A 16,315-nucleotide genomic window follows, 5' to 3' on the forward strand; every position below is an offset into this window, starting at 1 on the left:
TTCAAATTCGCCTGCTCGCTTAAGATGTTCATTAAATAATTCATTAATTAAATTTATGTATGTCATGCTCCTCCTCCTAAAGGAACACAGGGCAGCAACACACAAAATGATGAAACAGTTAAAACATTTAAAACAATTCAAATACAGATGTAGGTTGGGAAAGATCCTTACTTAAATGACATGCTGGAAGATGAAGGTCTTCGGTAGGCAGTACAATTGCTAGAAGATATGTTGAATGAAATGATTATCAGCACACTCCCATTCATAGTTACTCAGAAGTAAGACCCATGGGACATGGGTGGCACTGTGGGTTAAACCACAGAACCTAGGACATGCCAATCAGAAGGTCGGCGGTTCGAATCCCTGTGACCGGGTGAGCTCCCGTTGCAAGGTCCCAGCTCCTGCCAACCAAGCAGTTCGAAAGCACGTCCAAGTGCAAGTAGATAAATAGGTACCGCTCCGGCGCGAAGGTAAACGGCGTTTCCATGTGCTGCTCTGGTTTGCCAGAAGTGGCTTAGTCATGCTGGCCACATGACCCGGAAGCTGTATGCCGGCTCCCTCGGCCTATAGAGCGAGATGAGCGCCGCAACCCCAGAGTCGTTCACGACTGGACCTAATGGTCAGAGGTACCTTTACCTTTAACATTACCTTTAAGACCCATTGGAGCTTATGATCTAGTAAGTATGTTTAAGAGTGTAGCCTAATTCAGTAATGAACGGATAACAAAACAAACAAACAATAATCAATCAATCATACTCTAATAAATAGAGCAACGGCTATGAGAAATCAAGTATTGAGGAATATATATATATGCAGGCTTTTTAAAGTGGTGTCTCCTGTTTGTGGAATCCACGTCCCAGGGAAATGTGCCTGGCACCATCATTGGCAGTATTTAGGTTCCAGGCTGAAACATACTTATTTACTAGCGCTTAAGATAGTGTCTGCTGTGAAGCTCATCTTTTAGTGAGGTGGGGTATGTCTTATTATTGTTTTGTTGGATGAGTATTTTAGGAATGTTTTTTTGTTGCATGTTGTTTTCCTTTCTTTTTTGCTTTGATATGGTTTTAGCTTTTTGTAGTTTATCATGTCAAGTCACAGCAACATCTTCAAGAAACTACCTCCCTCCCCAAACTCCAGGGCAGTGCAGAGATGCAGCTGCTGCTTTTTTTGTATCAAGCAGCAAAGAAATATTATTATTAATAATAGTATCCAATGTTAGTCCTACTCAGAGTAGACCCATTGAAGTTAATAAACATGATTGCCTTAGGTTCATTACTTTCTGAGTAGGACTTTGTTCAATATAACCTAATTTGTATTTCAACCAGAAAAAAGGTACTACTCTCCACCTTTTCACAGATAGTATTGGGTATAACAGCTCACTATTAATTTAAACGTAATTTAAACTGTATTTATTATGGTGATTATAGCAGCTGTTTAATTATGATGAAGGCAGTGGATTTTGTGACAACTTGGGAAATAAAGTAACAATGCTTTCACTAAAAGATCCCCACAAGTATTTTTGAGGGAAAATAATAAATAGAAATTATGAGTTGCATTCATAATTGAATGGGGTACAAAAAACTGTACTTGTATCATAAGAAGTTGATTTAAGTGAAGACTGTCCACCTATTTTGGCATTGTCTACACCAGTGGCTCATAATTAGCTGAGTACTGTGGACCCCCCTTGTTTTTCTAGAGCCAAGCCATGGATCCCCACTTATCAAAATTGATGGGATTATACATTCAATTGTATCAATATTCTATTCGTGTTATACGTTCCAGGGTGTAGGAGCAGATGGGTGCATCCAGTTGTTTTCTTGCAGTAATTTATCAATGCAGATGTGCCCATCAGACAAGCGGAGGGCAAGATGAACTGAAGGAACAGGAAACTCTGGTGAGATGCAGATGCCCTTGTTTCAGAATTAATGTTTGAGATTCTCCTAGCTTTATTATTCATTTTTAAGGCAGTCTTCTCTAGGGTATTTCCTCTTAAGGTAAGTACTGTAGCAACATACCAAGCGAAATATATCAGAATCAGGGTGCCCTGAAACACCAAAAAGAACAGTAAAAATAGTACAGCCCAGCGATAAAATTAGCAACAACAATAACATCCCAGCACAATGCTACTCAAATAGTTTAAAATTGATGTAAAGGCATGGTGCGTAGAGCAAGTCAACAAGGTTGACTAAGGGCCCAAACCCAAGAAGGTGGCCCACTGACAAGAGGCCTCTGGATGAGTCCTTGTCTTAACCATTGCAACCCAGTTATTCACCAACCTCTCTCCTTCTCTAGCCCAGGCCTCTGTGAGAAGGACTAGTGAAGGCCACTGTCTGCTTCCTTACTGGCTCCCTACATGGTAGCAAAGATGAGGAAGAAGAGCAGTAGCAGCTGAGAATGAAGGTGGACTTGCTGAGGGAAGGAGATGCTAATCTAGGCCCTGCTAGGCCTCCGTATGCATCACACCCAGAAGGTTAGGCATATTTTATGGACACAGTTGAGCAGCCATGGTAGATCAAAATGGATGGCAACATGCTGTGTATGTGTCTTTCCTGTACAAGCTGTTTAGAGCTTTGTACACATGCTGGCTACTTTTGATAAGGCTCCTTTGTTTCAGTTACATTCAGTAGTCTGTGTGGTATTTTTTATCTTGGCAGCTTTACTCCATGTTTCACTGTGTTGCTCCTGAGCAAAATCGAGCTTTGACTGGAATCCAGTGAATGTTAGCGCATTAGCCAGGCTTAGTGTGCACTGATGCTGATTGGATTAATGAATTAACAGGGAGGGGCCTTTTCCAGTGGCTCTCCAAAACTTAGAAATGTCACTGATAGCACCCATGCGTGCCTAAGACAGTGGTGGAGAACCTTTGACTCTTCAGGTGTTTCTGGACTATAGCTCCTATCAGCTGTTGGCCATGCCAGCTGGGGCTGATGGGAGCTGGAATCCATGAACATCTGAAGGACCACAGGTTCCTCATCCCTGAGAAGGCAGCTTGACCAAACGAATCTTTAAATCCCTTTGTTGGCAGACGATCCCAGATTCAATCCCTGGCCTCTCCAGGGAGGGCTGGGAGAAACCCTGAAATCCTGGAGAGCTGCTGCCAATCAGTGTTGGACAGTACTGAGATTATCTGTCCAATCTTATTGGGTATAAGGCAGCTTCCTATTTCCCTATTGGGTAGAATTTTGCAACCTGAGAAGATTAGGATAGAATTCAGGAGGGATGGAAGTTGGTCAGAATGACCTAGAGGACTAATGAAGGAATATCTCTCCTCCACAGAAAAGGTTCAATATGGCCAGTATTGTGTCCATTTTTGTTCTGTTACCAATTCACTTTGGGAAATAATGCTTTTTAGGAATGGAAAATTGTCACTGGAAGGATCTAATAGTGGGGAAACTCACCTTTCCCCTCATCCCTGCATAATTTCCCACCTGTTTCAAATAGGTGCTTTGAGTAGAGAAACTGGTGGGGCCAGGAGCCAAGATGAAATGTGGCAAGTGAGAGGATGGAGCTGGGACAGAACCAGGAGTTATAAACTGACTTCTCAGATCCTAATATTTTGGCAGTTTTGGTGATCAGACCAGAAAAATACTAGTTATTTGGTTAGTATCCCATTCTGTAAAAATGACACAGCATTGTCATTCTGAATGAAGTAATTATACTAAGTCACCCCCATCACTACCACCACTGTGAAATCAGTCCATGGAAGCATTCTAACTTTTAAGAAACAGTGCTCCCTTATCAGGGTTTATCCTTGTGGCCTCCCCCCGCCCGTGAGGCATGGATACTGATATGAGGAACAAGCTTATCACTTGAAGATTCTCAGCCCGAAATCGTTTCAATGTTTTATGAGGTCTCTCCTAATTATAGCTTTTTAATTAGTGCAAGTCGTTAGTTTCTGATTAGTTTACAAAAGAATAAAAAAGGAGGAGGTTATTGCTCTTTAATAAGACTCCTAGATTTGAATTCTTAAACATTAAGTGTGGTGGCGGGGGCTGAGTCTTGGGGGCTGGCTGGTGCACAACATAAGAAGTCATCCAGGGTTGTAGCCAATGAAGTTTTTACTCACAGTGGATCCATCAGTAATAGTTATAAATTTCATGGTCATAAATTTCAGTGTCTCTACTCTTAGTAGGCATTGGCTACAAGCCCTACCTACCTTCCTTGAAGAATACTAGCTTTTAGTCAGTGATGTGCGGTCCACTTCAGCTTCTGTAGAATAGAATAGAATAGAATAGAATAGAATAGAATAGAATAGAATAGAATAGAATAGAATAGAATAGTTGGTAGGGATCCTGAGGGTCATTTAGTCCAACCCCCTGCAATGCAGCTGGCCAATAAGCTGGATCGAACCTGCGGCCTTGGCGTTAACAGCCCCATGCTCTAACCCACAGAGAAGATGCTCTGGGTCCAGAAGTGGAATGACAGACAGGGGGTGTGGGCAGGCGTATGAGTTTCAGGAAGCATAGGTCCCATCTGCACTATACATTTAAAACAGTATTATACCACTTTTATTGCTTTCTCCCAAAGAAAGTTGAAAATCCGAAGCCCCCCGTATTAAATATCTTTTGGAAGAAAGGTCAAATGATATTACACTGGCCGTGGCAAAGTTTCTTTTAGAGGTTATAAGAAACAAAGATAATTATGCCCTAGATAAAACAAAATGACTTCCTTGGTTTCTTCCATCTGTCTGTATGGCTGTTTTAACTGTATCTTTTTTTGAAATTGTTTTGTGGGTCTTTGGACCACAATAAAGTATTATTATTATTATTATTAGTTGACAGCAGAGTTGGCTCCAGGTGAACTTTGCTAGGGAAGGCTTTTTTCCCATCTGGGTGCCACCACTATGAAGGTTTAATGTCTTGTAGAAGGAGCCCTGCTGAAGACCTTAGTCTACAGCAGGGACAGGGAACCTCAGAGCCAAGTGTGGCCCTTCAGGTCTCTCTCTATAAACAGTTCCAGTTTGGAACTGATCCTATGTTCTAAAAGAAACCAGCCATTAAACTTATTTCCAAAATATGCTTAGCCTTGCAAGTTAGAAGCAGAAGTTTCTAACAAAAGTTGCTATGCCCCTTTTGCCTCTTGCTCCACCTTCCACTGGCATGGGGCCTCATGAGAGTTGTTCTGGAAGTGAATGTGGCCTTTAAAGTAAAGGTAAAGGTACTCCTGACTGTTAGGTCCAGTCGTGGACAACTCTGGGGTTGCGCACTCATCTCGCTCTATAGGCCGAGGGAGCCGGTGTTTGTCCGCAGACAGCTTCCGGGTCATGTGGCCAGCATGACTAAGCCGCTTCTGGCGAACCAGAGCAGTGCACGGAAATGCCGTTTATCTTCCCACCGGAGCGATACCTATTTATCTACTTGCACTTGACGTGCTTTCGAATTGCTAGGTGGGCAGGGACTGAGACTGAACAACGGGCGCTCAGCCCGTCACGGGGATTTGAACTGCTGACCTTCCGATCAGCAAGTCCTAGGCTCTGTGGTTTAGGCCACAGCACCACCCGCGTCCCTGAATATGGCCTTTAGGTTGAACAATATTCCCAATACCTGGTGGACAGGTAGACCCTTGTGGAAATAGGTGTTTTTCCAGGTTCCTTGATCCCAAATCATAAATGGCTGATTATATTTCTTTAAAATTATACAACGGTAGTATTGTTATTGTTTTTATTATTATTACCCAGCCTTCAGGACAAGGGAGCCTTAAAGGTCAAAACTAGCACTAAAACAGCTTGAAAGCCATTATAATTTATAACAGCCATTGACAAACTGAAGTGCATTTCTAATTTGCTTTTATTTTATTAAGCCGGGCTGTGCATTTGTCTGAGGTTGGGGACAGCAATCCCTTTAGTAAATAAAAATATTAGGTGCTTTAAATTTATCTTATTATACATATGTGGAACATTTCACTTAATGCAGGGCTCAAGGTGGTATCCATGGGAAGTGGAGGGCTCAGGTGGTCTCCCATCAGTTACCGACCAGACCCGAACCTGCTTAGCTTCACCAGTATAACTGTACTATGTACATCCAGACCAGGTAATGAGGTTGCTCTTGCCTTTTATGCAGTGGTACAAGCACATTCCCTACTGTATGACATCTGAACGGGCTCAGATTCATGCTGAGAGATGTGGACTCTTAAGCTATACAAGTCTTGATCAGAAATACATCTGGATATGCAGTTTTTGAGCCTGACATGTGTGATGCAAATGGCAGTTATAAGACTGTGCCAAAAATCAGCCTCCTTCTTCTTTTGTTTTGTTTTCCAGGTGGTGTATATTTGGAATCCTTGTGCTCTTGATTGTTATGTGCATTTTAGATTTAGACATCCTATTGCGATATTTTTATACTTTTCCTTCAGGGATCGTTATTCTACTGCATCCAGCACAGGAAGTTTCAAGGTCAGCATTACTTGAACAGTTGTAATAGTCCCAACAGAAAGATAAATATATATTGACTGTAGCTGAAGCTACGAATCTTGCAGTTGCTGAAGGTCAACGACCCCTCTGAGGTGCTCTTCAACCTTCAAATGTCTATAGGTTAAATCGCTGATGAATTGCCACACGCTTCTGAAGGGTGGAAATGCATAGACACTGAGATTGCAACCCTGAGCATAGCAAATCATGCACAAGTTCCACAGAATTCAGTGAGACTTATCCATGCATTGCAGATGGTAGATTTGCAAGTGTGTGTGTGTGTGTGTGTGTGTGTGTGGTGTGTATGGTGTGTATGGTGTGTATGTGTAGTAAAGGTAGGAAAGACAGAATAGAGAGCAAACCAATATTTATTACAACCAAAGACCTAAAATAGGGTGAAGTAAATTAAACAAAAAACATAATTGTTTTGCATTCAGTATGTCATAGCTTTTTGCCCCATTCTTTTAATTACAAATTGTTTTAGCTGATTTGAATATTGTATTTTTACTTTGTTATAACCCACCCTAGGATGTTATTGTGAAGGCCAAGTATGCCACATGGGAGGGACGCTGAACTTCCGCTTTGCGTGCAGAAGGTCCCAAGTGCAACCTCTGGCATTTCCTGGTAGGGCTGAGAGAGACCCCATCTGAAACTATAGAAAACCAATGCCAGTCACTGTAGATCAGCTTTCCCCAACCTAGAGCCCTCCAAATGTCACTAGGCTGCAACTCCCATTGTTCCTGAAAATTGGCCATGCTGACTGGGGCTGATGGGAGTTGGGAGTCAAACAACATCTGGGAAGCCCCAATTTGGAAGAGGCTAGGTAAACAACATTAAACTAGAGATGTCAATGGTCTGACTTGATATACATTTCTGAGTGCAAGCTTTGGCAGGACAATTCTGGGGTCAAGGGGACATGCCCAGTTCAGAACAGGAGGCTGTGTTCACCAGCTTCAAATCCCTAATGATGTGGAAGGCGCTGTTCTGTTGATCAGATAGAGTCAATGGGACTTACTTCTGAGTATACATGTATAGCATTGCTCTGCAGATCAGGAAATCCCCTCTCTGCTGGTTGTGTGGTGGGGTGCAGAACTACTCAAAAGTAATCAGAACCACTCAAAAGTTAATTAGCTGTGGAACCTAGAAGTGGCAGCTCAATAGTCCAGGGTTGTGTACCACCTGACCCCCATCAGCTGCTGGTGATGGGAAGGAGAAATGAATAAGTCCATATTTTCAGGGAACTTGTTGTTTTATGATTCTGCAGATGTAGATTGAATTTTAGAATTCCACATTGAAATCTGCCATTTGCTTAATGTTTTTTTCCCCTGCCTGTTTAGCACTGGTAATATGAAAGGCATATTTACGTATAAATTTTAAAAAATATTTTAAAAATTAATCCCTAACCTTCATGAATATTGCATTGTTGACCCATTTATTTAACAGCTTACTAGAATACGGCCTAGTGCACCTCAACCATCCAATGCATTTTTAATTCAGCCCCATGGAGAGCAAATGCTCAGTTTCACCTGCGTAACAATACTGGACCATAAGCAAACTTATGAAGACCAACCTCAGTCAAGACGCAGTGCTTTCATCTCTGGGTGGTATCCTGCTGTGGGCAGCTGTTCCTTCCCTCTGTATATTCTGAGGCAGGGGTGGACAACCTACTGTCCACTGCCTAATTTCAAAAAGCCCTCTGCAAGTGAGTAGTTAGACTTCTCGCAAGTTTTGCCCTTCTTTCTGCAGGGAGTCTGCTAGGTGGAACAGGAGCGGGAGAGATAGAAGAGCAGCAAAACGAGAGAGAGAGAGAGAGAGAGAGAGAGAGAGAGAGAGAGAAGGAAGGAAGGAAGGAAGGAGTGGTCCAGCCCTTTGCTTTTGCTCATTGTTGACATGCAGTCTGAAACAGACTGCCCCATCTATAGTGACTACACATCATTGGACTTCTGATTCTAAGTTGAAAGCTGCAGTTTGCAGAGTTCCTTTGATCTGTTCCAGATAACCCACCATTCAGCTTCTCTGGTCCTCAGTCATGCAGCACTTTATTAATTCCCTTTGCAAGAACTATGCTGTCAGTGCACGTGATTCTGTGTGGCTCTGTACATACTTATTTAGAAAACAACGGGAAAGAAAACAATGGGAAAGAAAACAGTGCACTTTTTGAACTTTGGCAAAGAACTTCAGGACTTTCCGAATCTGTCAGAGTTGTCACATTGACACAATAGTGTGAGACTAGTGGGGAAATTAGCATTGGTCAGAGATTCCATTGTTTTACACATAAAAACTTAAGTGTTTTATATATATTCCAACATTTTAATTTTTAAATGTTCATCTTTCTCTTTCAGTGCTAAGGGGAAAAATATTCTTGAAATATAAAGGAACTGCCCTGTGGTCAAAGATAGTCTTAACTACCTGTCAATCAAAAGGAGAAATTTGTTGAGACACTTAATTACAAGATAATGTAGTCATCAAAATGTCGTTGTGGTAACTGACAGCTCATTTTGGACTGAAAGCGGAGAGCACCCTCCCCTGAGGTCAGAGATGTTCTGAGGTTAACTCAGTAATGACAAGTCCTTTATTATCACATTATGACATTGAAAAAAAATTGCAATTATACTAATAAATTAATAACAGTAATAAAATGACAGTCATAATTGCATAATATACATGTTGTCAACTACATTTTGGTGACATGGTTTGAATTTTTATTTTAGCAGCGTTATCTTATATGAAGTCATTCCAACTTAGCACAAACATTCCTTGCTTCTGAAGCCTTGGGTGGTTGCACTTTCAGCAGCTTTTAGGCAAGAAATAGGAACAAAGAATGTGAACATTTTGAGGCCCCCTCCAACTAATAAATGTCTGAGGCCTTTCCCAATTGCTTTTCTTCCAAACATGTGTATGTATAGATTTTGCTCTGAGAATTCCTATTCCATTATATTCTATCCCTTGATTTCCCTTCTTTTTATTAGCTGGACTTAATCTGCATACAAGACTGAGTGTGGCTTAGCCATAACTCCTTTTTATTGATACCATTCACCAGTAAAATATATAAAATAGTGAGTTCTTAGAGCATATATGGAGTGCTTCTTATTCAGTGTTGCATAATCATAATCAGCCCCCTCGACACGCTTATGATTAGTAGAAGGGCTTCCAAAGAAGAGGGCATGGTTTCTGAGCATGTGAAATAAAAACCCTTCTTCCCACTCATTCATTCTAGGGATTCTTTTGAAATCCTCCCATCTGGTTTTGAATCTTGATCTTGGAGTTCCAAGTTGCCTGGTCTTTTCTATGGAGTGATAGCAGTACTTTAGGGACCTGTCATTATTCTGTGCAGTTTGCTACAGCTAATTTGTTCAACCCATTATCCTCCCCCAGCCCAATGCACAGAAATGCTTGCACACCAGGGTAGCTGAACAAGGCAACTGGATGCGCCTCTACCTATATGTGCTATGTTTCATCAGCCATGAGCATTTCTAAGAGAGGAGCAGAGGGCAGAGTAAATGAAAGGAAATGCAAGTTGTGGTAGACTATACATGCACGATTTCTAGAATTAATTCTAGAAATTGACCATGTTCAGCCAGAATGTTAGCATGTAGTAGTGAATGAACCCATAGAATGGAACCAGAGATGTTCATCCCATTTTCATTCCTCCTCCTCTGTGCCAATGTCAGGATTAACACTTGATTCGTTGAGCAACTAGTGTTTTCTTCCAACAATCTCCAAGGAACTACCATGCAGTGAACGACACTCCAGATGTGGTTGGACAACTATCTCTGATGACTGACAATGCTTGTTGAGGGCTGATGGAAGTTGGCATGCCATATATACAGGATAGAAGTGAAGAGACACAGCTTAGAACTGATCAGGCCTTGAGAATAAGTTTAACACATGTTCAAAATTGCACCACCTCACAGTTGATGCAGCACTCCATGTGGGGTGCATTGCAGAAAGTCCTTGTTCTGTGTAGAGATGTAAAATTTCCGAAAATTTTGAAGCCATGGGGGGAAAACGTTTCCCCCCGGAAAAAATAGAAATTTTGGAAAAAATGGGAAATTGAAAAAAATTGAAAAAAAGTTCAGTGTGGAGTAGCTTTACAAATCATATGAAACGCAGTGTATATAAAAGTATTGTGCTTGCAATAAAACAGGTAATCACCCCCCTTTCCCTCAAAAACAAAAAAAGCAAGAAACCATCAACATAAAGAATAATCAGATTTGCCCCTTACCACCAACAGCAAATAAAGTTAAGGTCCTCCTCAATATTTAAGCTCCATAGAAGGTCTACCCTTTGAAAAGTGCTTTAAAAACAACAACAGAAGACACAACATATACATGCAGTTTATTCTATCTCATTTTCTGAACTACTGCTATCATTTTCCATTTCTTCTTCCTCTTCCTCTTCGTCATTTTTCTCATGGACTTCTCAAAAGCAGTTTTTTGGGGAAAACTGGTCCCCCCCCCAATTTTCCCGTTTCCCCCCCCCAGGCCTTCCCATCTCTACTTTGCATGCCAGGCCCAGAAGGAACCAACATACAGTTACTAAATAGTATGTTGTGCTAAGGCTCAAACTCTGTTTGAAAGGAAAAGGAGTGTGTGTGCTTTTTAAATTGAATTTGTTATTATATATTATAAACCACATGATGGTAAGAGAGCTTCTAAACAGTTTACAAAAATATACAACACAACATTAAAATGATTGATAAAACACAGTTAAAAGCAGGTACTTAAGAGTATTCAAAAGATGATTAAAGTCAGCAGTGGTTAAAAGGAAGTACAGTGGTACCTCGGGTTAAGAACTTAATTCGTTCTGGAGGTCCGTTCTTAACCTGAAACTGTTCTTAACCTGAGGCACCACTTTAGCTAATGGGGCCTACCGCTGCCGTGCGATTTCTGTTCTCATCCTGAAGCAAAGTTCTTAACCCGAGGCACTATTTCTGGGTTAGTGGAGTCTGTAACCTGAAGCATCTGTAACCTGAGGTACCACTGTAAATCACATGCAGCTTCTACATGTTCAGATGGGCTGGCCCTAATGAAAAGGTTTTGAGCAGTTGCCAGAAAGAGTACAGTGAGAGCACCTGCCTGGTGTCAGTCGGCAGGGAGCTCCGAAGTGTGGGTGCTGGAAGGCCTGGGGAAAAATGGGGGGACGGGACAGGTTTTTTCTGTCCCCCCCCCAGCCATTTTTCGGGGGAGGGGGTGGCTTTGGGGGGAAACAGAAAAAAACCTGGTCCCCCCCCCCCAATTTTTCCGGTTTTTTTTCCAGGCCTTCCCATCTCTAGTTCTGTGCTTTGCCCAAATCAGTCTTCCCAGTTTTCTATAGTTTTATTCCCCTCTGAAAGCAGTTCCCATTGTTTCCTGAATCATCCTTAGGGCATTTGAGGACTTCTTTTAAATTTAAGGCATTGTGGGATTTTGAGTTCATCTTACTGTCACAAGGTAGGCAAAGGTGATGTATGTATTTTCCTTTACAGTAAACATTTCTCCAGTAACCTTCAGCTTACCCAGAAGCCCACACTTTTTGATCTGAAAAAAGAGGAGTGAGAGCCAAGGGCTATTACTGAAGGCACCTGGGATGGCTGCGGACTGGGGATGAATTGTTGAAGGGAAGAAAGGACACTCAAAAACACCTCTTGACCATCCCAGAAGTTAAAGCAAACACATAAAAACCCCACTCTCCCCCACCCATGAGAATTTCACTCCAGTTTTTAAATTCAATTTCTTTTCTCAATAAGAGGTGGAGAATGGTTGAAAAAAGAGCACCGAGCTAGCCCTTATGTTCAGTTCAGCAAAGGAAACAGCTCGTTGTGTCCACATAGTCACCTCCTCCATTGATGAGTATGGGGAAGCCATTGCAGATGCAGTGATGGAGCCCACAAGGACTCTAGGGCAATTAGCATTTTACAGCAAGTACTCAAAAGTAAATGATTTTTAACTTTGCTAACTGAAGGAAGAGATACAGCCACAAAGCCCTTGTAAATGTGCTTCTGCCTCTCCAGTTTAATGTCGGGAATTAGATTTGCATTGATGCCACTACACAAATGGAGTCCCGTTTCCCGTCTGCTAAATGCTTACAGGGGATAGTTTCTTACAGAGAGAACTTGGTGCGAGCAAGCTGGATTTTATTATTATTATTATTATTATTATTATTATTGCTTACTCAGAGAGGAAACGTAAGTGAAATTCTTGTTGACAGAGGGTCTCCTCTTGCTCACCTTGAAGTCTGTGCCAAAGGTCCTATTGATTTCATTGAGTAGCACTGTCCACCTTTGTTCTGGCTGGATCAAGACATGCTATTGGTGACAAGTAAGCATAACTCATACCTGCCCTTGGGGCCAGCCCTACCATTAGACAGAGTGAGGCAATCAGTTGGTAGATACTGTGGGTGGGGGCAACAGCAGCTCCCCCCCCCCATACTATTTCTCGTGAGCTCCCAGCCATTGTCCTCTATGGGAGATTAGAGCTGTCATCAACCCCTTAAACTAGCATTCTCCTGCAGATGCAGGGAAGGATGTTGTTGCACCTCTAGTGTTGAAGCCAGGCTACAGCTGCACTATACATTAAAAGCACTATTATACCTCTTTAAACAGTTGTGGCTTCCCCCAAAGAATCATGGAGCTGCAGTTTTTAAGGGTGTTAATTTCCTCTCACAGAGCTTTAACTCCCAGACTTCCTCAGGAAGCGGGATTAATTGCTAAACCAATCTGAGCTAGTGTATTCCCCCATACCCATCTTGGAGGAATGGGAGAGATCCAGACTCCAAAAGGATCCATTCCAATAAACGTCTGGAACACCCCCCCCCTTATCTCTGCAGTGACAACAGAGGGGCATTGGTGGCAGCCCTTTCCATTGCAGCTGAGAAGGAGAATCGCCAAGGCAGATCCCCTTCTCTCCCCTCTGGGAAGGAGATTTTCAAAATCCCATGGTCTCTGGAACAGCCTCTCAGCGACTATGGGATTGAAACCAGAATCTTAAACTTGGAAGATGGTACGGACTGTAGAAGTTCCTACTTTATGCAAAACACAATAGATCTTCAGAATAGAGATGATCCAGCCTAATGTCTGGATTTGACAAATAGCCAACTAAACTCTCACCCCCCCCTTTAGTTTTCTCATCCTTTTGGCTGCATTTGCTGGACCGAATTTTCTTTCTGGTGGCATCTGCCCTGTTCACTCTCCTTTTTCTGACTTACATTATGCGATATCTCTGGGGTGCGCTTAAGAAAGGTCACCATCTGTGTACTTGGGGAGGGAAGAAGAGGAGATAGAGGTGCAACTCCTGGAACCAGGAGTTGAGGATTTTCTGATACTGAGCACAAATGCAAAAATGGCAGCATCCAGGGATTAATGAATAGCAGAAAGTGCTTTAATTTATTTGGAAGCAGTTTGTAAATGGTGTGGAGTGCAACACAAATTTCCCCCTTGGTGTATTTTATTCTGGAGAAAAGAACCTGAGCCCCTGGCCCTCAGAGAGATGAAATATATGATACATGACAATTGGCTGATGGAAGATCCCTTTCTTTTCAGCAGGAGGGGGGTGAGACAAGGAGACCTATAGCTTTCTTTTATGTTAATAGTAAAAGTTCTTATTCAACTGCAGAGTGCCCTTTCTTTATTGCATAGCACAGCAGAAACCTGGTGTATTTGATGAGTTTTACGAAGCATGTGTATCTACAGATGGTGTTTTTGGAACATGTGAAATATCCAGAGTTTGGAAAGTTCATTTTACAAAGGAAATAGTGCTAGTTGAAGTTCAGCATGCATGTCAAAAAGGGAACTAATTCCAGTTCACATTTGACAGTCAGAGTTACACCCACTCATAGCCACACCCCTTCTAAGATCATACAATTATAATTATACAACAATAATAATTGGGGGTGAATTGCAAATATCAACACACTCCAACAAGATTTTCAGCTAGATTTACTATTTTCTGTGCACACACTCTAGTTGGCTTGAATCAGCACAAAGAGTGTGGTGGCTTTTTCTTGGTGGCTGGAAGGCTCCCCTTTCATGCTGATAGGGTGGCTGTAAGACGCTGGAGGCTGGGACCCTGCTGCAGAAATAGTCATGGGTCTTCAATCTCTCAGTGACCCTAGACAAGTACACCTCTTCTGGAGAGCTGATGTCCATCCTAGTGTACAGTACTGAGATGGACTAGATTAGGCACATCCAACAGGTAAATCGTGATCTACTGGTAGATCACTGGATGTTTGTGGTAGATCACTGGTAGATCTCTCCCCGAAGAAGCTCAACAACTTTGGCTCCCCTAAAAAAGCTCAACCTTTTGCCCTGCACCCCAAAGAAACGTGGCTTTCTTCTCCCCTAAAAAAGCCCTACAACTTTGACCTGAACCCCCCAAAAGGGGGTAGATCACCTCCAGTTTTTAACTGTGAGTAGGTCACAGCCTCTTGGGAGTTGGCCACCCCTGGACTAGATGGACTATGGGTGTGGCTCCATATCAGACAACTTTTATTCTTCTGTAGATCAGGGAAAATCAGTGGATGTAGTATATCTTGATTTGACTAAGTCTTTCAACAAGACCCACCATTATATTCTTGCTGTTAAACTGTGGGTTAGATTATTACACTTTTAGGTGGATTTGTAGCTGGATCTTGGACTGTATCCACAGAAGTTGCTCCTTGTCAACAAGTGCAGGGTTCTGTCCCAGGCCCAGTGCTGTTTAACAGGTTTAAGAATGACTTGAACAAAGCAGTGGAAATGATGCTTATCAGATTTTCAGGTGACACAAAACTGGGGTGATGGTTATAACTAGCATCTTAAGAAGTCAGAAACAGGATTCTAGGTGATCTTGACAGGATGGGGAACTGAGTCCAAGTGATAAAAATGATTTGTAATAGATAGAAATGTAAATTGCTGCATTTAAGTTGGAAGAACCGGGTATACAGCTACAGGATAGGAAACCCCTGGTTTGACAACAATTTGCAAAATGGATCTATTGATTTTCATAATATTGCCAGCTAAACATGAGACTGTGGTGTGAGGCAGCAGCTAAACGGACTGATGCATGTCTAGGCTACATCAATAAAAAATATGGTGTCCAGATCCTTGTTTGTTAATATCTATTGTCAAGTGTATCTTTTTAACCATGATGCTCAGGAACTTGCATATACAGTCGTACCTCGGAAGTCAAACGGATTCTGTTCCGAAAGTCCGTTCAACTTCCAAAACGTTCAAAAACCATGTGGTTTCTGATTGGCTGCAGGAAGCTCCTGCAGCCAATCAGAAGCCATGGAAGCCACGTTGGATGTTCGGGTTCCAAAAGAATGTTCGCAAACCGGAACAATCACTTCTGGGTTTGTGGCATTCGGGAGCCAAAACATCCGAGTTCAGGATCCAAGGTATGACTGTATTTAAAATGAAAACTGGATTCTCAGCTTATGATAAGAACTTTTAAGTTGCAAAAGATTTAGCAGGTGGCAGGTGGAAAGCCTGCCGTTCAGATGTGTGTCACTCCTTGGATAAAATGGGTCCTTTGTGTTTGCAGCGAGGCTTAAAAGAATGCCATTATTGCTTTCCTATATCTGTAAAATGTGCCGTAATAACACTTATTGAGAGTCATTTTTGCAAGGGTAACATTTGAAAGGGCCACTTAGCAGGAAAGATAACCCCCCTCCCAACACACCCACATGCAGGAAGAGCATGTGTCTGAGTCAGATGTCCCCAAAGCTTCATTCATTGTTGTAGAAATCATAATTGTGCAGTTGCATGAACCTGAAGTTCAGAGATGCTCCTTTGTGCTTTTCCTTGCAACAAACAGCCCTTTTAAAGGTTACTTGTATGTTGTGAACAAATCCTTTTCTTACCCCTGTAGCTTTGTTTGGAGGTATATGATGTAGCATCCCTCTTGAAGCTAAGCAGGTCTAGGTCTAGTCAGTTCCTGGATGGGAGACCAT

The 16,315-nt window shown here is 42.1% G+C and overlaps 1 protein-coding gene across 9 annotated transcripts in view; it reads left to right on the top strand.

The window, feature by feature from the left end:
• DACH2 (dachshund family transcription factor 2) overlaps window positions 1-16,315 on the top strand; it is a 326,286-nt gene that overhangs the window by 72,988 nt on the left and 236,983 nt on the right. The window contains exon 1 of one of the 9 annotated variants that reach the window (XM_080991270.1): window positions 6,282-6,391. The exons of the other annotated variants lie outside the window; for them this stretch is intronic. Within the exon in view, the coding sequence (XP_080847396.1) occupies window positions 6,297-6,391 (95 nt within the window). The 5' untranslated portion in view covers window positions 6,282-6,296. Of the gene's footprint in view, window positions 1-6,281; window positions 6,392-16,315 lie in introns of those variants that run through there. 9 annotated transcript variants of the gene reach the window in all.

This window comes from Podarcis pityusensis, assembly GCF_964106645.2.
Source record: "Podarcis pityusensis genome assembly, chromosome: Z".
Lineage (NCBI taxonomy): Eukaryota > Metazoa > Chordata > Lepidosauria > Squamata > Lacertidae > Podarcis > Podarcis pityusensis.